General features: G+C 43.1%; 3 protein-coding genes across 3 annotated transcripts; 1 reads left to right on the forward strand and 2 right to left on the reverse strand.

Moving 5' to 3' along the window:
* The first annotated feature begins 8,685 nt into the window (after positions 1–8,685).
* On the forward strand, positions 8,686–10,425 carry LOC115687633 (uncharacterized). The gene is made up of 2 exons (XM_056316944.1): positions 8,686–9,405; positions 9,516–10,425. Exons 1-2 carry the CDS (start codon positions 8,745–8,747, stop codon positions 9,911–9,913), a joined length of 1,059 nt encoding a protein of 352 aa, XP_056172919.1. The 5' UTR covers positions 8,686–8,744; the 3' UTR covers positions 9,914–10,425.
* Positions 10,426–11,942: 1,517 nt separating this feature from the next.
* On the reverse strand, positions 11,943–18,606 carry LOC115687639 (uncharacterized). The gene is made up of 5 exons (XM_030613271.2): positions 18,308–18,606; positions 14,360–14,441; positions 14,100–14,198; positions 13,017–13,095; positions 11,943–12,513 (listed from the first exon to the last, which is right to left on the reverse strand). Exons 1-5 carry the CDS (start codon positions 18,589–18,591, stop codon positions 12,236–12,238), a joined length of 822 nt encoding a protein of 273 aa, XP_030469131.1. The 5' UTR covers positions 18,592–18,606; the 3' UTR covers positions 11,943–12,235.
* A 1,218-nt stretch (positions 18,607–19,824) lies between these two features.
* Positions 19,825–21,571, reverse strand: LOC115687687 (uncharacterized). The gene is made up of 3 exons (XM_030613319.2): positions 21,414–21,571; positions 21,195–21,249; positions 19,825–20,289 (listed from the first exon to the last, which is right to left on the reverse strand). The coding sequence occupies exons 1-3, from the start codon at positions 21,496–21,498 to the stop codon at positions 20,130–20,132; spliced, it is 300 nt and encodes a 99-aa protein (XP_030469179.1). The 5' UTR covers positions 21,499–21,571; the 3' UTR covers positions 19,825–20,129.
* Positions 21,572–22,297: the final 726 nt, after the last annotated feature.

Genomic DNA, 22,297 nt, shown 5'->3' on the forward strand with positions numbered 1-22,297 from the left:
AGTCGGGGATCTGTGCTCGAGACCTTGATGCATGTGCCTAGTTCTCCTATTGCGCATGCACATGTTAGTAACGCCCGAATAATGTATGTTTATTTAGTAAAATCAAATCAGATTTTTCTTACCAAACAACAAAAAATAGTTTTTTAGTTCATTTTCAGATTTCAGCCAAACACCGGAAAATATTTTGCGTAATGTCATATTTTCCACGAAACTAATGAAGTCTAACTAACGTAATGAAGTTGGATAAGTTAACCATGTTTCACGCCAGTTGCATTGCTTTGCAACCTAGTTGCTCGAAACGAGACCTTTCTTTTTACGAGTCGATACATGTTGTTCACGAGTCAGATTAACAAAGTCTGCCCAAAGAGCCTCTCCAACAGAAAAATAGGCTAAACCCAGAAGAAGGGAAAAGTGCCAAAAAAATCCTAAACCTTTTGCATTAGTGCCAATTTAGTTCTAAACCTTTTGCATTTGTGTCAATTTAGTCCTAAACCTTTTTTTGGTGCCAATTAAGTCCTAAACCTTTTAAATTGGTGCCAATTCAGTCCTAAACCTTTTGTTTTTGTGCCAATTTAGTCCTTCCGGTCAATTTTAACCGGAATTTGCCGACGTGGATGCCTGCCGGCCGGCGGCCAATCACCGGCGCCAACATGGACAACTTTAATAATAATTTAATTTTTTTTTGAATTTTTATTTTTTTTCCTTTTTTTTCTTTTTTTTTCCACTTTTTTTTTTGTCTCTCCCTCCTTCCTCTGGCCGGTCGCCGGTCCGGCGACCGGCCAGAGGCCAGAGGCCGGCGAGCTCGACCTCGCCGGCGACCGGCCAGAGGCCAGAGGCCGGCAAGCTCGACCTCGCCGACCATTGGCAAGGGCGGCCTCGCCTTGATCGAGAGAGGCTCGACCTCGCCAGATCCGGCGAGGTCGGGCCTCGCCCGACCATGGCGAGGCTCGAGCCCTCGCCGGCCTCTGACCTCTGGCCGGTCGCCGGACCGGCGACCGGCCAGAGGAAGGAGGGAGAGACCAAAAAAAAAAAAAAGGAGAAAAATAAAAATTCAAAAAATATTAAAATATTATTAAAGTTATCCACGTTGGCGCCGGTGACCGGCCGCCGGCCGGCAGGCGTCCATGTCAGCAAATTCTGGTCAAAATTGGCCGGAAGGACTAAATTGACACAAAAATAAAAGGTTTAGGACTGAATTGACATCAATTTAAAAGGTTTAGGACTTAATTGACACAAAAAAAGGTTTATGACTAAATTGGCACAAATGCAAAAGGTTTAGGACTGAATTGACAAAAAAAAAAAAGGTTTAGGACTAAATTAGCACTGATGCAAAAGGTTTAGGACTTTTTTTGACACTTTTCCTCCAGAAGAATTGCCCGAGCCACGTGCCCGTATTCCGGAACCAAATTGCCACCATTGGTTTGGTATCATCAAGTCAATAGCTAAGACTCGTCGGAACGTGGACCTTTCCACACCAAAATTAGGCGCAACGACTCGAGACTTTGGGGAAAAAACTTCCCAAATTGCGGCCATTCGAGACAAGGAAAGACCCGGTCGTCAGATTGCTACGTTTGGATTATTAGTACTGACGACGCATGGGAGTCGAGGATTGGTACGTTCCGAGGTGCACACGCGTTGCTTTGCCAGAGGCTAGGCGGCAGGTACGGGGCAGAACCCTGTAATAATGATTTGGCTTGTACTTATGAGGTCAAACTGCCATTCATTGAGTTTGCCCACCTTTGAAACGCAATTCACGTCGTGCACTTCCTTCGACATTGAAACGGGTGTGTGCGCTCTTTTATGCGGTGAGAGATGCGAGTGCGGTGGGGTGGACGAAATGGTCAGGATGTGCGGGTAGTGAGTGACCATATTCTGAAAAAACAGAGTGGATAAACAGTTCACTCGCAATTTAGGTGCACGATGAGATGCGAGGTGCAAGAATAGATCTCCTATGTAGAGCTCATGGAAAAGGTCCAGTTGAACCGGGTACAAATACCATTACACGATGCTTTTAAACTGCGAGTAACTATTCTTGCATCATGAAATGTCGACTTCCGACATAGTAATTGACAAAGGGCAGAGAGCGACCATAGTACAAATACCACTACACGATGCTTTTATTCCAGTTTAGACTTGTCTAGTTCGACCAAAAAACAAATGGCTTGTCTGGACTCGAATTCACTTGGACCAGGTCCATAAGAGCCATTGACAGTATGAGTACTATGTCTCCGCGTCTCGACATGATCAACGATTGTAATTATCCGTTGAGTCCATTAGCCTCGCAAAAGAAGTGGCTCGCCTTTGTCCCGAACGGGGGAAGAGGAAGGACTTGATTTCACTTCCAAAACTTTGTAGATAGCCGTGGACCAAAAGTTTTCAGCATTTTAATTAGAAGAAAGTCCAATTCTTTTCCTCTCCTTTTTGTGGCAACATCACCTATTTGTTTTGCCTATCTTCTCCTTCAAGCAAAAGCCATCACGTAATTCGACTCTCAACAGTCGCAGTCTTTCATGTTAGCCCCAAAATCTCAGCTCCCATGAGCTCACAAATTGGGCATAAAATCCAGCCTCCTAATCAAATCCAGCCGTACAATCACATCAGATTTCGCGTTAGGAAAGAATACCAGCACATGGCGAAAAGGAAAAACGAAAAAGGACTTCTTATTTGCGTCATCGATATCTAAATTTGACTTTAAATAGATAATATCAATCATGATACGTAGACTATGATATCGCTCGTTCGCGAGTATAGTGTAATGCGATTGGTTATGCTAATGACGTTTAGCAACCTCACTGATTTCGCAGAAGAGAAACTTGTGATGATGAGCCTCCAAAGGAGAGGGAGACTGGTATACCCATTGACTCTATGAAAGCATTTCTTGTGTTGTGTGGCAAGAAATAGGCTGAACAAAACCGACCCCCATTGAATTTGCATCACTTGCGTATCGAATACATAAAGCTTTGGTTGGTCGTGCATGCATGTCGAAAACCTCGTATCTAACACGGTCCTGAGTTAGGTAACCATACCAGAATTACACGGCTTCGCTTCAATTTTAGGGAAAATGACCAAAAATATCATAAATCGATTGCATTTGTGCCAATTCAGTTCTAAACTTTTAATTTGGATAATTCAATCCTATACCTTTTAACAATTTACCAATTTAATCCTTTCGGTCAATTTTGGCGTCAAATCGCTGACGTGGACGATAGCCGTCCGATGTGGCACGACTGGCGCTAACGTAAATAATTTATATTAATATTTTAATATTTATATATTTTTTTCTTTTTTTTCCTCATTCCTTCGCCAGTCGCCGGACCTCGACAATGGCGAGTGACCGGCCATAGGCGACGACTAGTGAGGATCACCCTCATTTTGGCCTCAGGCGAGGGGCAACCTCGCTGGCCTCTGGTGAGAGTGAGCCTCGCCCAAGGCTAGGGAGGGTCGGCCTCACCAGCTTTGGGCGAGGCTCGACCTTGCTCGCCTCGAACGAGGCTCATTTTGCCAGATCTGGCAAGGTTGAGCCTCACTCGAGGCTGGCGAGGTTGCCACTCGCCAAATTCCAGCAAGGGTGACCTCGCCTTATGAATAAATTGACACTAGAGCGCAATAAGTTTGAGAATTTTTTTTTAGTAATTCTCCCGTCCATTTTATGATACGTACATCAAATTAGCTGATTTTCTTGTTTTGTTTGGTCCTGTATCAACAAAAATTAAACCCCACAATCCCGGGCCAATCAATTTTTAGTTTTAATTTTTAGACCAACTTGTGACGTCAATCTTGTCCTTTTGGGGATCTTTACCACGTTCGTGACAATGTTAGATTGATTCGATCCACCGAGCACATGTTTTGGTTCTTCGATTGATTCCATGTTGCACGACAAAAATAAGAATGTTGGAGCTCCTGGGTCCATAGTACAAAATGCAGAGGAATCCCATTTTTGCAGATGGACATGAAGGGTAGTATGGCCTGAAGTTAGCGATGTCTCCTCAAACTACGTCATGTCCTAACCCCAGTCATGTCTAATCCAAGATATTGCTGTCATGATGTCTTGGATGAACTTAGACACGAGAGTCCGGCTGTGGAGTGGTATAACTTAATATGGAGTAGCGGCGTTAGCAAACACAATTTTATTGGTTGGTTAGTATGTAGAGATAGGCTTCCGACAGCAGAGATTATATCACGGTGGATGACCTCAGTCGATGTCCAATGTACCTTCTGTAGGGCAAGTATAGAGAACAGAACTCACCTTTTCTTCCAATGCGAATGGACAGGTAGCATATGGCGCAATATTCTTGCGCAACATGGGATCAGGCATAATGTATGGGGATGGAATGAGGAGCTTCAATGGATGGTTAGAGCAACAAGAGGCAAAGATTTGGCAGCGAAACTCCTCAAAGTATCTTTCCTAGCAACTGTATATTGCACTTGGATGGAGCGCAACCATAGGCGATTTCAAAACAATCCAACTGACATTCAGATTATTTTGGCGAAGGTGCAGAAAAATGTAAGAGGTAGAGCTTCGCTATACCAAAAAATCAAACCTTCGCAAGCTAACGTTGTTTTAGCTACTTTATGGAGACTTCCTACCTCCATATTCTCGAATTATTAGTACTAGTTGTAATGCCGGGGAATGCCCCTAAGCTGCTGTACATCATCTGTTATATACTACTTACATTTTTGCACCAAAAAAAAAAAAAGAATGTTGTGACCCAACGCAGTGAAGCACATGCATGATTTGTTAGGCCGTGTCCAATGGAATGCGTGTCCACGCTTAGTCCCCCCCCCCCCCCCCTACAACTTCATATTTTTAAGGTTAATACCACGAAAAACTCTAAATTGGGACACATGTGATAAATTTACGCCGAACTAATTTTTTGACCACCTAAAATTCCAAACCGGTACACGTGTAACAAATTACCTCAAACTTATTTTTTCACTATCAAAAACCAAAAACCGGTATACTTGTGATAAATTTACCATCCGTTAAATTAGATTAATACCATGAAAAATCGTAAATTGATAAACATATGACAAACAAAGGGGTAAAACCTCAAACTAGTACACCTTTCAACTACTACGTGTCATCAAACTCAGTAATTTGACGGTAAAATCTAATTAAAACTAACGGATGTTAAATTTATCACAAGTGTACCGGTCTGGAGTTTTTGATAATCAAAAAATTAGTTTTAGATAAATTTATCATAAATGCATCAGTTTAAGATTTTTTTGTGGTATTAACCATTTTTTACCTAATTTCACATATTATGGATTCCTAGAACATCTGTCCCCACTCCCCCGAAAGTTACAAATTAATCGTATTCGATAGTACTTGTGATGAGAAAGTTTTTGCGAGTCTATTTTATTCGTACCATTTGTCTGTACCTTTAGAAACACCGACCACCCTAATTTCGTGGGCGTAGTTTTTTTTTTTTTTTTAAGATGATTGTGAGGGGAATCCTTGTCGTCCTTGCTCTGGTTGCGCTGAGTAAACCGTTCGGAAGAGTGCAGTAAAATTCCCTCCAACTGCATCCGGTAAGTCTGAAGCGCACACGTAAGGATGGATTCGTATTCGACATCAAAAGGTGAGGTCCATAAAGCACTAGATTCCCATGGAGGAAACAAGCAAACCCAGTTTGCTTGAGGGAGGAGTAATGCCACATATGTTTTCCTTTTGAGGACCGGAATGATGCGAAAAAAGCTAAACTCATTGTTTGCTTGATCTATAATGGACATTCATACAATTATTTACGGCGAATTAGCGATGGGTCTCATGAATTTCTATGTGGTACACAACGTGTCTAATCTAACTTTCACTCAACTAGCTTTCGGACAACCTTTGTGGCTATCCGCGTTTCCCTCAAACTTATGCTTGAAGAATTTTCCAAAACTCATCTTTTAATAGTGCTCTTTATACAAATAGCGATCTTTTTTTTATTTATAGAGTTCTTTGCTCTCTTTTTTCTTCCAACATATCATGGAGTTCTGTCAATAATACGAGAAGGTCGCGAGTAATTTACCTAAACCGTCACTAAACAATCTGTCTATACTATACACAGAGGGTGAATCCACATTTGATGTCCCCATTGATGTTTAACCTAAATCTGAGAGCTAAATTTGTCCTATGACATTCACCTTAACCACCACCTAATTCGATAATGTCCTCTCCTCCTAAAGAAATTACGCAAATTTCCATCATCTAAATCTCAAGGACGATTGAAGATCAAACTACTCTCTTAAGTAAACAATGAAGCCCTCTTCTTGCTTGCTTAATCTCTCCCTACGATATTTATGCGGGCTCGACTACAGAAGAATGTCCGAATCTTCCTCTTCAAACCCCTCGTTCCGCTGGACTTACAAACCAAGCAAGACATGAGCTGAAACTCGAGATGTACCGTCCGAACATGGATTAGTTCGCGCAACCGCGAGGTGGGTGCGAACCAAAAACGCGTGCTTACACGAATCTTTTAATCGACTTTCCATCGCAAGCGAGGAATCTCAAATAAAATCGCGACATAGTTTAATGAACCGCAAATACACACTCGTCCGTGCAGGTTTCACGCTGCCACCAGCCTATACACTAAATACTGCAACCGTTCTTCTGACAAGCGCGGTCGGTGAGGGAGGGAGGCCCAGTGAGGTGAGGGGAACATGCCGATCCATCATCACTTCGGATCCTGAATTGTCTCCGGAGTTGACGCGCGGTCGGATCATCATCGTGTCGACCATGGCCTCTCCGACCTTCGATTATTGCCGTGCGACTGTCTGACACCCCACCCAGTACCCACTTGCTTCCTCCTTTATAATATTAGCTAATGTCGTCGCATCTTTCGGATGATCAACCTCGTAATGATCTCTCGTCGAAGCCATCCTGCACCTTCGCACTCTAAATCTTAAATTTTATCCAAGCAGTGCTGTTTGGAGTTTGCTGTAGCCTCCGACAACTGAGAGAACCCAAAACTAGACCGCATACGGGTCGGTCGGATCGGATGGGGTCGAAAATGATCCGACCCATTTCCGTGCAATACAGATGTAGTGATTCATGCTCGATCCGACTCAACCAATTTCCAATTTGACCCATATTTTTAAAACACTAGCTTCCATAATAAAACAAAATCTATGAAAACTTACACATAAACTGAGGTCAGAGACCGGAGAGAGCGAGCGTAAGATTGAGTAAGGACAAAAGAGAGTCGCAGAGAGCATGAGATTTACTGAATATATTTACTCATATAACCACTCACAAATATGGGTAAGAAAGATTTTGATAGTTCTACCCAAAATCGGCCAATGTCAAAGCAAAGCACAGTACAGTCGCCCTCCTCCGTGAACCTCCACATGGCAGCCTCGGCATGGCGACGCGTGGCGCCACCACCACATGGACGACGGCTAACGAGGCTTCTCTCTTATTACGTGTCATGTCATTCATCGTTGAATTTCTCCCACGTTCGCTTTAATTTGAATCCGCCTTAAACCTCCGCGCTCGCCCTTTTTCCCTTAGATTCCTCCTATGCAATGGCCAAATGGTCACATGCCTCCCAGTAATGACATAGTTAGCGAAATCGGACACTGGTTTACTTACCATATGCAAAACGAAGTCGTTACAGAGCATCTGAAAATTTGAGCCGAAGAAGAAGCCGACAACTCACAATGGCACGTACGAAAAAATTGACATGTTTACTATGGGTAGCTACTGTCTTGATGAAGATGATAGCTCGGCTGGATACAGCCATTGCCCTAAATTGGTTTCTCTTCGTGTGGTCAGGACCCGAAATGTTGGGCGTTTGCAATTGGAATTGCAAGCGCAAGTGGACCGCCACGAGGAAAAAGAAAAAGAAAAAGTTTGGTTTCGATTTGATATTTCCGACGGAAAGGCTCGATCTAGGGAATACCTCTTCGGAAGCGGTCTGCAGTTTCGGTGCACGGCGGTCGATAAAAAAAACGACGCGACATCGGATGCAAAGAGACTCGACATTGTATGTCCGGGGTTTGAAGCCGGTTAGGTAATTCGCATCCACTTAACAAGTATTTCATGACGCGATCGATGTATGCAACCGACCGAATCACGCCGCCCTATCTTACATGCTTTGTCATCTTACGCATAAAAAGCCAACAAATTCAAGCGTCGATGGAAAATTCGTCAAATCATTAAAATTCGGGAAAAAAGTCACAAAAAAACTCCAAAGCTATACTCATCGCAACACATCTATATCACACTTTTTGTCCCGTGACACCAAAAACCCTCGAATTTGTATCCGTGTAACATATTTACCTCAAACTTTTGTTGTGACACGAAAATCTTCAGACCTGTGTTTATACGACACATTTATTTTTAAACTTTTTTATCGACATTAAAATTCCCAAACTTAGACGCGCGCCACACGTTTAGCTCCCGTGATACCTCCTCCTCCTTCGCTTTTCCTACCTCCTCCGTCTTCACTACCGCCCTCGCCGCCATCCTCATCCTCACCAAACAAAACTAAGGAAAAAAAACAGCCAAAGAGGAAGTAAGGAAAAAATTAAAGACGTACAAGCGAGCGCCACGTCAGCACCGTTTGCTAGCCCCCGCCATGCATGTCGCTTTCTCTCTCCTCGTATTTATACGCTTTCTCTCTCTCCCTCGCTCACTACTCCCAACGCACACGCTCCCTCTCTTTAAATTTTCTCTCCCTCTCACTTGCTCTCTCTCTCTCCCTCTCTCTCTGTGTAAAAACGAACTCTTGATTCGATCCTTTGTCTCAACGGAAATGGCGATCTTCCCCAACGGTTCGAGGGCCACCTGGGCGCCGTCCCTCAAGGCCCTGCTCGCTTCCACCCTCGTCATCTCCGCCGCCGTCCTCCTCAAGCTCTCCCTCCCGGCCATCGCCGGCCTCGTCCCTTCCCTCCACGCCCTCCTCCTCCCCTGGCTCCGCCCTCCTTACCTCTACATCCTCGTCAACTGCATCATCATCTCCATCGTCGCTTCCTCCCGGCTCCACCGCCGCGGGGCGGACGACGGCGGCGGCGATGGCGATGGCGATGGCCGCCTGGCGCCGGGGGTCGCCGCGGCCGTGTACGCGGCTACCCCGGCCGAAGCGGCGGTCCGCGCTCCGGCGGAGGACCTGAAGGCGCCGGAGGTCGCGAGGGTGGGGTACGGCGGCTACGGCGACGGTTACGGTGGGAGGTTGGTGGAGGTGGTGGGGGGTGGCGCGTACGGCGCTGGGGCTTTGGAGGAGGCGGAAGCGGATGAGGAGGTCGTGGTGGCCGTGGACGGCGGTGACGAGCCGGTGGTTCCGGAGCCGGCGAGTCCGCTGCGGAGGAACGATTCTTCGGACTTCTCGTTCTTGAGTCCGAACGAGGATCGGAGAGAAAAACCGCCCGTTTCGACGAGGTTCGGTCATCGGAAGCCGGCCAAATCAAGTCCCGAAGGTAACTCTCTCTCGCTCTCTCTTACGCACTCAACGCCTGTTCTATTCCACGTCTAATCTCGAAACTCCATGAACGGCGGCGAACGGCGATTTTCTCGTGTTTCGATGCAGTTGGGAGGCAGTTGCGGGTCTCGAGGCCGAAGCGGAACGACACGCTGGAGAGTACGTGGAGGACGATCACCGACGGTCGCGCGATGCCGCTGGCGAGGCACCTGAGGAAGTCCGACACCTGGGACTCCCACGGCCGGCGGAACGACGAGAACAGCCCCCCGCCGCCGCCCCCGAAGATGAAGAAGTCGGAGACCTTCGCCACCCGCCCCGGCCCCACCAACCGGCCGGCGAGCCCGTCGCCGGGCTCGGGGAGGCTGAGGAGGGACCCGTCGCTGGGCCAGGACGACCTGAACCGCCGCGTCGAGGCCTTCATCCGGAAGTTCAACGAGCAGATGAGGCTGCAGCGGCAGGAGTCCCTGAACCAGTTACAGGAAATGATCAATCGTGGGGCCGGCTAAATCTACGATTCTTGGTGAAGCCGGACCCATTTTCCTTTCTGGGAAAAAATTTAGTGGGGGTAGAGAAAATGAATAGAGAATTGGAGTTGGGAGGCATGAGTTTCTGTCTGTGAAAAGTTACCAAGTTCTTTTTTTCTAGTTGGGTATAATTATAGAAATGTTAAGAAAGCAAAAGAATGAAAAGGACGCTGGATTTTTTACTATCGTTCAGTCGTTTTCTTGGTCCACATCCGGTTTCTTTCTTTCTTTCTTTCTTCGACATTGGCTTGGCTATGGTCTGGTTTGGTGTTCTTAGCATGATGATTAGGACAACCTTTCGGTTGCACTGAGGAATGCAATTTGAGGCTTAGTGGCGGGTGGAGGAGGATTGGTGGGACTCGAGACACTCCATTGCCAGAAAAAAACACTAGTGGAACCGAAGGATTGGGCGGCTTCCCGTTCGTGGGAGGGTCGTGCAAAGTTTCCTGTTCTTCTTCAGTTGTCTCGTTCAATGCATTTCATTCTCAGTGACCCTTCTTAGATTAATACACGAATTTTTCTAAGTGGGGCACTCATTACTCTGGCGTCGTTCTTGCTACATTCTAATATTAATATTCCTGAAAATAGGATGTGTAATTTCGAAAGTAATTCTTTTTTTCTTTTGACAGTTCTGGATCCTAGGTTTGTGTTTTCACTCTGGTTTTGCCCTGTAAAAATCTGCTGTCTCCCGACCGGGAACAAGTTCTGTCTCTGGGGACTAAACGGCGATTATAAGTCGGGGGTGGCCGGGAGTCACTTCGCCCGGTGTTTACCGAAATGCATGCATGAGATGGGAGCCTGAGCAGAGTTGTTCTGGAAGCATGAGCGATGTCTGGACTCCTCGTGCTAACGAATGGTTGTTTGTTTTTTCAATCTTTTGGATTCACGTCGAAGCGGTTCATTTTTGGAGCTACGAGCCTTGGCCACCGCCGACTAGGACGGAGGCTATCCACTTGGGTTTGAGCTTATCCAATATCCATCGAGCCAGCCGCCTTCTTGTCTGTTCATCGGCGATTCGTGCGAGATTTGGGCAAAGGGACGGTGGTGGGCTGAATGATGACAGAAGAAGCAATCATTTGATTCATATCAAGCCGTTGCATGAAGTGGGGGGAGGATCTCCGAAAATCTTGAATTTCCCTCCTCCCTTTCACGATGAATTTTTATAAATTCTCTCAACTTTTCACTCGAATTTTCATTCGATCCACCATCTCTCGTTTTCCAAATGCCAGTCTTATTTACCACCGTCCATGGGTTGAATTGCATCTTTCGTGCCGTTTTCATTTAGTTTTCAATCCCATTTAGTTCTTACCAAGTCAGGTCGATTGAATAACCACCGGGGTTTTTTCCGGTGACCACCCTTTCTACTTGGGAAGGGGGAAGTGGGAAGTTCGAATCCTCACCTTTTCAGAGGGAGTTAGGGGTGGGGACGTGTAGTTTCAGATATGGGTTTCGACTCCCACACCCTGCACGAGGCAAGGCAAAAGTCTAAGAGTGAGTTGAGAGTTAGAGTAGAACAAAGAAAAAAAAAACTGTCGATTGAAAAGCAAATTCGGTTCCTACATTTCAGAACCTTCAAGATAATTGTACTAAACAAGAATAGGGCTGATCACCGTTACATCTTCGCTAGGATGCCCGTTGTTCTCATCATTCCTAGTCCTACAGAGATCAGGAATTCATTTTCGTGAGTCACTGCATTGCTACTCTCTGTGCTTCTGTGAATTTTCTAACAAAGATAGCGATGCGTTGACTGTGGCGCAGAGCTACACTGTGGTGTTACCTTAATTCACCATTTCAATGGCTCATATATCTCACTACAACAAACTGACTGCCGTGCAAGCAAGCAAAGAAGAATATCAAATCAAATGCTACTTGGCGAGTTTTGACCGAGTATTCAATGGAAGAGCTTCATTCAAAGTGAATGATTCATAGCGAAATCAAAGTCAATGTAACTTAATCTCATTATTTCAAGACGGACTATACGTGAAAGTATGGACAAAATTAAACGACTGTGAAAGATCATCTAAAAGTTCACATGTAAAGATTCCTGAGGTTCACATACAATAACTCGAAAAATGATATCTGAGTTAGTCACTTAATCAATATAGGGTGAATTATGCTATGAGTCCCATTCGTAAGAAAACGCGATGAAGGGTTGTTGGACCCTTTAATTTGTGCAAAGCAATGTCAAACATCAAATGATATGTTCCTCCTCTGTGAAGACCACATTGCAACTTCTCCAAATCCGGATTAGAAATAGCTGCAAATGTTACCTGACAAGCTGTCTAATGTAACGGGGACACAGCATCAATAAAAACATATTGGAGGATGCTTTTCAGAAGTCTTCTGCAGTTCCTTTCCGGTTTCGCCGGCCAGACATTGATCATACAAAGGAAATCTTTCGGGGGACTTGAATTCTGCTCCGTGATAGGAATTCTGAGAGATCATTACTCCGTAATCAGTTGGAGGAGATGATTCATTATATGGGGCACTGGAAATAACATTTTGAAAGCCCGTTTCACCAGGTGTGGCATGGAGCACCGCTCGAGCATGTGTTGCACTTACATACACCTCATACGGAATTTCTGCAACCAAGATATTATGCTATATGATTAGTACTCCTCAAGCATATTCGTTTTAAATCTTGACCAACTCCTTATGCTGCAACAAATAGGACGGCCCCACAATATTTACTGAATTAGTTGACTAACAGAGACAAGTGAAGAAAGGATGCTTAACAACCTTTCAGATTCTGCTTTTATGGCATATGCACGCGTAGATCAAGTCCAAGCACTGGAATGGATCTAGGCTGTTGGGATTCTTCTTGGTTTCTTATGCAATTATTGTTCAATAAAAGGATTTTGAAGAATCAATAGGAAATATTTCCTTCCTCTTAACTCTCTTTCTTGCTTTTCTCATAAATGCACAGAATAAAACTCTTAGGCATACTCTTTGCAAAGAACATTTGCTATTGAAACATTAAATAGAGATTGCTTGCGACTATATAGCATAAAGAGCTATAGCTTGTGAAATATGCATTAAATATACTCAAGTTTTAAAGGCTTGGTTTAGGGTCGAGAAATATTACCAGCAGCCACTTCAACAGAACCATCAGACAGTCCAACCGCTTGGGATTCATCCAATTTCTGCTGAGCCTCGGGGATATCCTGCAACAAGGATTAATTAGAAGAACATCTTTATCAGTAAATGAAGCCACAACAGCATATAATGTAAAAAGTGGTTGGAGCAGTAGCATTTTTTTTTCTAGTTATGAACTAGCAGGTCAGCCTTGCTGTGAATTTCTCAGATGTGTAGAAGCATTTACAACTCTTAATGCTTAGGAAGCACCAAAAGGTTAGTACTAGCATGACTTGTTTCCGGTTTAACTCAGTAAGTCATCTAAGTGCTACAAATCTTCCCAACTCGAAATGGCCAAGACAGTCGTTGCTTCTTGCATGGTGCATGTGACTATGATTTTTTTCCACAGTAATAAGAATTGTCAGAATACGCACATTCTGTAAGAAACTAACTAGAATGTAAAGCGAACCTTTGTTTTTTCTTTATTTGGTAAGATAGGTGAATGATGGCATGTAGCTTTTCTTTGCTCTCATTTTGAGAGGCAATTCGTGTACAACAAAATAAAAAAGGAACAGACTGGAATTACTCCAGAACTTGCTAATGCCATAAAAATGGTAGTTCTGATTACTACTTATTTTGGAAAAACACTACTTAGATCCCTATGGTAGATATAAATGAACCCGACGTCAATTTTAGAAACTGACGTTAAATTCTGCCATGTCATTTTATGTAACCCTAAGCCTGATTAATTGGGTCGATTGTACTTAGATAGCCTGTTGCGCATGTCTCTCATTGCGCTGCTTTTACAGTGAGAAGGAAATTTGATCAAGTGATATCTAGCATTTTTGTTTCACTTAAATCTATGTCAAATAATTGTTCCCACAACATCAGGATAGTTTCACATTTTGATATAGGATGATGCAATCATCACAGAAACATCAATAAAAAGGAAATGAGCATGAGATGGAGAGTAGCGATGGTGACTACAAACTATTTCCTGAGCTCCTTGATGTTACATGCAACTCACATATAGTTAAACCAAGAGCACAATGTATCCACCTAGTTGGACCATGGCCAAGATAATAAGCCTCACCTGAATAAAGTCATTCCTCGAACAATCCATGCAGCTAACCCCTCCAAAATCCAATACTACGAAGGCATGCACTGACATAATGCATCCACAATGGAGCAGCTGAGAAAGGAATCCAGGATAAAGGTAAATAGGGAATTTCTATGAAAAAACAAGTCAAACATCATTGTCAGCACTACTACACTTCCATATCTATCATCAATATTCGCACTACACGTTGCTAACAACAAAAGGCACAAAATTGGTAACATCTCATGGCGTACCTTCTGACAAGTATTGCAATTTCTCCAACCATCAGCATTAGAGTGATATGTTTCGCAGAATGTACCGTCCTCATAAGCAGACCTAAGAGATAGTGTCAAGTCACTTGTAATGAGAACAAAGGCTAAAATTGTGTAGCCTGATAACTATTGATCATTCACAGTATCTTGTAATGCAGTGATATACGTTTGGCAAGATGCATAAAAGAAATTTAACCTACTAACTCCCAGTCCATACCGTGAGAATATTTAGATGGATACTAGAAAAATTAACATTCTCGAGCAAATTATTGTTGTAAAGCAAGAAACACAAGCCAGGATACCTGTTATTTTGATGTTGCTCTGCCTAATTAGATAAGACAGCCATTACCATTCCAATGAGGAAAAAACACCCACATCAGCTGCTTATGTTACAAGTAAATATATGGAGTGAAGGATAAAAGATTGAATTAAGACCACACCCCCCGAATAAAGAGTAGTATTTGTCACCTCAATTACTACAGACACATCAGAACTTCTCCTAGACTTGTGGACTTCAATAGCCAGTCTACTTGCATCTTTGTTCAAGTTAATTTTTTCGCAATTTCAATCATACTTCTAAACTTGTGGTCCTTTCAGACCAGTATGATCTGCGGAAGTCAAGATATCATATAGGTGACCTGAATTTTCTGTTTCAAGCAGGATAAATTGCAACTTCTGCCATCACTAGAGGAAGCATCTCAATTGAAGAACTCCAAAAATAGTTTTAGTGAATCAAGCTTAAGTCTATATGATATGGGTGCCAAACTCTAAACTTGCGTGCAGGATAAGAAACTAAACAATTTGTCACAAGAACAGTCACGTTGGTAAATATCATCAAGCTGATGAAATAGGAAAGCAAAAGCGTACATTGTCATGAATCTCATTCTAGCACAAATCCGTAGAAGAATTACCATTTTCTGTGTAAAAAATCTCGAAACAGCTGTGTCACAAAAGGACGTCTACACAAATCAGTGTGAGATCACATGGACATTAATTTTCTTCTCTTCCTTGTTTAAAGAGAATGTGCTGTACATGGAATCTGATATTCTAAAGAATCTTTCAAGAAAAGATAAAAATAACTCTTCCATCATAGCATATTTCCCCTGCTTGCCTATCTCCTCCATTGAAATTGAAGGAGAAAAAAGGGCTACTTGTGTCCAAATGATTTGCATGGTAGTATGGAGATGAGGAATAACTAGTTACTCCCGAGGTAAGAAGTATTTAGATGTACCTCAAATGTGTATACAATAGCGTCATCAATAAACAGATTGATGAAAATTTTCCAGGGATGACTAATGACCACAAATAGGTGAATGTCCTCTATTTATTTTATTGTACGTAAACGTAGCCCATCTTGAACTCAAGCTTCATAAAAAAAGCCTACAATTTGCGTTCACTGCAGGGTCCGTTCTGAGATTCATTGTATTGCCATTTGCATTCTGCAATCAACCCCACAAATGGGAGTTAAAAACAAGGAGTACTAGAAGTAGAGTTGCACGGCACACCTACGATTCTTCAGGCTTAACTAACCACTCATCTTAATTCTTACCTTAGAAGCATATTAATTGGCAATGCCTTGTTTAGTCATTCAATTAGTTTACAAAGACTATAACCCACGGCATAGTGCCTGGTGGCAATCTTTCTCCTAGAAACAAGCACTTTGAGAAGATTGTAGGCCTCGCAGTTCCACGTCAACATTGATTAAACAAACAGATGGTTCAGAAAAGCTTTTCAAGAACATTTACGTCGCAACCTAGATATGATCAATCCAATCATATTTCTCCTCACCTTTGCATTAACATTCTATGACTAATCCTATTCTAAGAAGCATAAGACAGGGAGGTAGGAGTGCATACTATTCTTCGTTTAACACACGAGAAGTTGTCTACCAAAGGAGCACAGTACTCTCCCTCTTATTATACCATACACATAGAAACCTGGTACTGTTACCAATTTATCTATTACTTGTATGGTCTTTTTTAAAGAAGAGATAAGGGCTATTATTTCCTTATACATTTTATTAGTGAAATTGTACTGCTCTGCAGACAATAAGATCTTTCTTGCATGACCTGGAGAGAAGACAATCAATAAAAGGTCAAATTGGCACGCAAAATGGGAACTTGCATAATCAAGACATAAATCAGCAGTAAATAAGATATTTACTATACATACTGTAGTTATATATACATTGTGCATTAAACATGTCACAGCACTTGTAAATTGTTTAAGGAACTAAGCTCTGGATGGGCGGCAGCATAAGCAGAAAGAACGAAGTATTCTTGCTGTGCTTGAATGGCATCTCTTCTGGAAATGCTCCTCCTTATTTCAGCTCCATAACATTTTTAAAAAAATGATCCTTGAAAAGCAATATACTTATGGAAAAAAGCAAGTTATCGGTTTTCAAAACAATGTAATTTGTTAAAACTGGAAAATCTTTACGGATGAGATGTACAGCAGGCCTTGATTGGCAGATAGCCCACCTCGCTATGTCACACTACAGAGCAAGATGCCAATGGGTACAAGTAAAACCAACTTCCAGCAACAAAACCCAGACAGTTTCATTTTAGTAAAACAATACACCCATGCAAGCATGACACTGGAAAAACAGCCCCTGCTTCTTGCCAACTATTCTGCGGAATATAAGTATGGTCCTTTCAGGATGATTTCTAACAATGAATCACGCTGAAAAATCCACTGAAAAATAACGGGCAGGGCCAATTTTTGGCAGCTTTTCTGAGCAATAAACATTATTTTGATGCCAGACAAGTATTTTAGAGAAAATTAAGAGAAAAATATATAATTTGAATAGCAACATACAATCTGAGAAACACAGCCAATGACTATCTTATTTGAGGCTCAATGAATTATGTTTATCATTTAAACTTGTGCAAAATTCTGACTATATCATTGATTGCTATACTGTTTCCTATTTCAATTAACAAAGCCAAAATGCTCCTACTAAGCGGTTGATGTGACAATTATCTCTGATGAATTTAGATTCAATCTACTGGCAAATATTTAATACCCTACCACTTAAATAATGGGAGCATCTTAATACAGATGAGGAAAACAATCTCTCTAAAATTTGTGGATATCATTTGTATTATTATACTATATTTCTTGACCTCGGTGGCTCTCGCTTGTCGAACAATTGTTCAGGTTCTGTTTCTCCCACTTGATGCCCAACCGCTCCTGAAATGCCACCCCGCCATACTTGCTAGATCGAATTTCGCTACAGAAAAAGGGCCTTATTCGTGTCAACAATCTTCCGTTAACGGTCGATATCATCTTAACTTAGTTCGCTTATAATGAGTCCCAATAAATAATGGGAATCTTCAGCTCCATCTTTTTCAGGACTTACAACTCCAGCACTTATCGGTAGCTGAATTACATATCTGCAGATGGTACAGAATCCAACAATTCACGTCGAACGGGGGGATCGTTAACCCAATGTTGGAAATCACACTCCAAGCACTACTAATAAATGCGCTCGAATCCATACAAGAAGATGTTTGGCTCCGCTTGATTCGAATGCATAAATCCTATCTAACTCCCAAAAAAAATTCGGACCCACACTGGACTAACAAGATAAAAAAAAGCAATAACCTCACATGCTCCCCGAGGAGCTGCGATAAGCTACCTAATACAAGTGCCGACTACAAGTATCAAGAGACGCGGTCATCATTCCAGAAGCTTGTGAAGCAAGCAACAACACAGGCATCAATCCATCATCAACACACACCCAAATCGCTTACAACCAGCCGATTCATCCAAGCCTTCTTCAATCACCACAAACACGCGGTCGACAAACAAGAATGCGCGCACGCGCAACAAAGAGGCATTCCGGAAACGAGACGGGGATCGGCGAAAACGAAAATCACGCGCATTCGGAGGAGAGAATGGGCGACTGAATCAACGGAATGATCTTACGCGCATTCGCCGCAGAGCTGCGCGTAGCCGCCGTTGCTGAGCCGCCAGCCCGGCCTGAGCCGAGCGGGCCCGCGCTTGCAGTGGAAGCAGGCTCCCTCCTCCTCCTCCTCCTCGCCGGAGGAACAAACCGGATGGTACGCCATCGACGTCGAAGCTCGAAGGGGAATCGCGCCGATGCGCAGATGCGATCTTCTTGCAGTTCGATCAAACGGAGAGTGCAATCGCCATTTGCGCGGCAGAGGAAGACGACGAAATGGTGAAGCTTTTGTCTGTTCGCTAATCATGAGCGGCTGCGTCAGAGCCTGTTAACGGACAACGAAGAAGATACGGAGAGGAAGGAACGTCCCGTGCGGTAGCTCCCACGGTGCGCTTCGGTCGCGAGGCGCTCGTGAGCCGCTCGATGAGAAGGGAAGGGTGGTCTGGACCCCGTCCCCAGCCGTGAGATTGATCGGAGGGCCGATGGTTCTCCGAGCTCATGAAGGGAGCGTCGCGTTCTATCGGCATCGCGAATTTTCCGAAAATGAAAATCAGGGTAGCGTGACGTGGTGCGTGAGTGACCGTGCGGGGGCTGGGAAAATTATTAGGCGTAACCCAATCAGGTAAGCTCGGTACATGTCATCCATTAGATCTTGTGAACCCCACACGTCGTCTTTTGGGCCAATTGAACCGGTCCACGTTCGCCCGACACCAATTATTGCCACGTCAGCACTTCGACCTGTCCTTTTATGATCAGGCAACGAACCGGTAAGGCTTGCAGTTCACAAGTCAACCGGTTCAATCGGACCGATAAGGCTTGCAGTTCACAAGTCAACCGGTTCAATCGGTTGGACCTAAATCGATTGATCTGTCCGGCGATCTAGCTATACATTTTTATCACGAGTTATTTGACTTATTCGTTTGTATTAGCAAATGGACACATATTTAGATATAGCTCAACTGGTGGAGGCATTTTGTCATTTAAGGGTAAGTTGAATGGTTTTTAAAGAATAAGCGCAAACATTTGTAAGCACTAGCAAGACAAGAACCGATGGTGGCAAAAGCTTCGAGTTCTTTTCAAGTGAATAAAGATTCGAACCTTTATTGATGCAAATCAACAACCTTCTTACAAGGTCAATGAACCAGCCAATACTGTCGCCCAGGTCAACGCCGAACCGGACCATGCTCTGGCTCACAGTCGAGCCGGCTGAGTCTGGTCCGGTCCGGATCTTGCAACACAAGCGAGCAACGATAGAGAGTCAACTTGCGGATTTTACATTATAGAAAGCGAAGAACGGCAAATCTGTGTCTGTTAAAATAAAAACCAGATAGACTTTCATTAGGCTTGTCGTTCAGAAATCTGGAACTTATTTCCATTTTCTTCAATCACTGTGAATGAGTATGATAAATGCTAAATAGATGTCGCAGTGATTGATGTTCGGCCTAAGAACGAAACAGAGGAAGTGTCCAAGAGCATGCTTTTGTTAATTGATCTCAAATGATGCTACAGAACAAGAAAGGGTCAATCCCAGTATCCCATCTCCAGGTTTAAATCTCTAGGATATAGTTTCTTTCATTTGACAAAAGAAATATTTGCAGAACATACATAGTCCGACACATGATACAATCAAACTCTCTGAAGCCCTATATAGACCACGAACATTTCAGTACAAAAGGTGTTGCCAAATAAAGATGAAGGTGCCGATAATTACAACTTCCAACTTATCTGGACAAAAGAGTAATTTATATGTAAAATGCACATGCTAGAACTAAGAAAGTGAAACTCCTATGATGATTCTACTCCCTCCTCATCAAAAAAAGAGTGCGGACCAAAGATTGTGCTACGTTAGTCATAGAGCGTTTTTGCAGATTGGGTTCTCACGGTTTTGCTATCATTCTTCGAAGCTTTCTCCACAGTCTGCTCATTCTTTGATACGGCCTTTGCCATCGCCTTCATCTTCCTGACATTCTTCGTTCTTTTCATTGGTCTTCCCTTCCTGATATTTCTGTTCCAAAAGGTTCAACATAGAAGGACGTTCAGATGACATGAAAACCTCAAAAACCAGAATCACATGTAGATAGGAAATGAACAGACTCCAAAAGAGAGATTCAGCACAGACACGAGGAGAAGCAACCATCTATGAAGTACCGATACAGCAACCGGATATAGTTGATTTAGAAGTGGATTTTTTTTTAATTGGAAATTCCTAATAAGAATAATACTGATTAGAATCAGGGACCAAGTTTCATCTCAATTGGGGAATACTAATTACTTTCCGTAAAACCACCAATTACTCAATATATGTTCCTCATGCAAGTGAAAACGAAGATGCGTTGTACCCATAACCTGGGAATTAAAAACCAATACAAATTGATTAGAGAACAGAAGATGTGTCATTTGATGTAGAAGTGTCCTACAGAAGGTGGAAAGAGCTTCGCCTCAGGGCCACTGATCACAAGTAAATGGGTCGAGAATGGAGTTCAAGAACCTGAACATCAATCACTCTGCAAGTGAAACGATTCCATTTACACTTCTCGGACAGCAGCAGAGAGACCGATAAAGAAGGGAGAGCAATATAACTATCATCGGAGGTTTCTTTCAAAGGAGCCTCCGCGCAAGTGGGCCACAATTAACTTCATTCCAAATTCACCTCCATCAGCTGACTTCAACGGAGCAGCCATAACACATCCGTGGAGTTAACTCAACTCCAACCAAATATGAAAGAGTTGCGTCGGAACGAAAGTCGGGGAACTATACCTAAACCAATTTTTCTTCACAGACAATTCAATTGTCTATGCACAGATACTATTGGGTGTTTCATATTCATTCCTAGGTTTCACCGTACATCGATTCACGCATGGATTGTCAGCTCGTAAGTGCTAGACAATTAGTAAGGATAAAATCACCGACCTATTCGCAGCGCCTGCAGCTGAACTTTTAGCTCCAGACTCTGAAGTGTCCATTGCTGCATCCAAATAGATCACAGAACACGCTCAATTTCACCGCTGTCTTGAAACAGAGACGTTTGATTTTACTCTTCTGTTACGATTTGCCTCGAAGACGAAGAGGGAACGAAGCTTCAAATCATCAGGAAACGAGGAATAAAGAGGGGGACGAGGACGAGATTACCTTGGGGGCCGTCGAAGACGGTTTGCTCGGCGACGTCCATTGCGGCGGCGGCGTTCCGCTTCTTCTTGTTCCTGTTCTTCGCCATGGCTGAGGCGAACGAGGGAGAGAGAGAGAGGTTGAAGATGATGGAGCACAGAACACAAAAACCCTAGCAGTAGCAGAAGAACAATATCGACGCCTTCTTCGACCCTCGCGCTTTTGGCGGGTACGGACGCAGGTCGATATTGGGCCTGGGCTTTTGGGAAATTAACTTGGGCTTTATAAATTGGCCCGGCCCGACCCAATTATAATTACATTCCTTTCTTCCTTTCGGTTTTTTTTTTAAAAAATTTTCGAATAAGTCATCATTTACTAATTAATTTTCCTATGAATATATGGACCATAGGGACTATAGTATAAGTCCTTCGATCATGAACATTTTACACTAACGGAGTCTAGCAGTGTCTGTGTAAATAATTACTACGGAAATAATTACTACCAACCGAAGTATAAATGCGTTTTAATTAAGTGTTAACCGATTCCATAAATAAATTTCTGTCGATAATCACCGTCGGCTATACTTTTAGTAATAGTAATGAATTGCATCATGTTTAGAAAAAATGTAAATTTTCACTAGTATTTTCGTGGAAAACTATATATTGAAGAACATTTGGGGTTTTCCATGTGCATATGTAATGGTTGGCCAATTTGAACGGAGGTGATCGACGGGGTGACGATTTTTTTTTTTTTTTGGGTCGAAGACGGGGTGACGATTAGCGTGGCGGCAATTCACATGGGTTTTGTTAGAGAAAGTCTTTAGGGGCTTGATAAGAAGTATCGGATATGCGTTTGAAATTTGTGTGTTTTATCTATGACATGCTAGAAAGAGGACATATTTCCAATCT

This window comes from Syzygium oleosum, unplaced genomic scaffold (genome assembly GCF_021117445.2).
Source record: "Syzygium oleosum isolate NSW1041296 unplaced genomic scaffold, Sole_v2.1 Sole_v2.13, whole genome shotgun sequence".
Lineage (NCBI taxonomy): Eukaryota > Viridiplantae > Streptophyta > Magnoliopsida > Myrtales > Myrtaceae > Syzygium > Syzygium oleosum.

Bases quoted from the DNA above. Each gene is read 5' to 3' on its own strand.
- LOC115687687 (XM_030613319.2), bottom strand. From the start codon at position 21,498: ATGGCGAAGAACAGGAACAAGAAGAAGCGGAACGCCGCCGCCGCAATG. The intron at 21,250-21,413 runs GTAATCTCGTCC...ATTTGGATGCAG, and splicing joins CGTCTTCGACGGCCCCCAAG to CAATGGACACTTCAGAGTCT. The intron at 20,290-21,194 runs GTCGGTGATTTT...CTTTTGGAACAG, and splicing joins GCTGCAGGCGCTGCGAATAG to AAATATCAGGAAGGGAAGAC.
- LOC115687639 (XM_030613271.2), bottom strand. From the start codon at position 18,591: ATGATTAGCGAACAGACAAAAGCTTCACCATTTCGTCGTCTTCCTCTG. The intron at 14,442-18,307 runs GTAAGATCATTC...ACTATCTCTTAG, and splicing joins CAGCTCTGCGGCGAATGCGC to GTCTGCTTATGAGGACGGTA. The intron at 14,199-14,359 runs GTACGCCATGAG...TTCCTTTCTCAG, and splicing joins ATTGCAATACTTGTCAGAAG to CTGCTCCATTGTGGATGCAT.
- LOC115687633 (XM_056316944.1), top strand. From the start codon at position 8,745: ATGGCGATCTTCCCCAACGGTTCGAGGGCCACCTGGGCGCCGTCCCTC. The intron at 9,406-9,515 runs GTAACTCTCTCT...GTTTCGATGCAG, and splicing joins GGCCAAATCAAGTCCCGAAG to TTGGGAGGCAGTTGCGGGTC.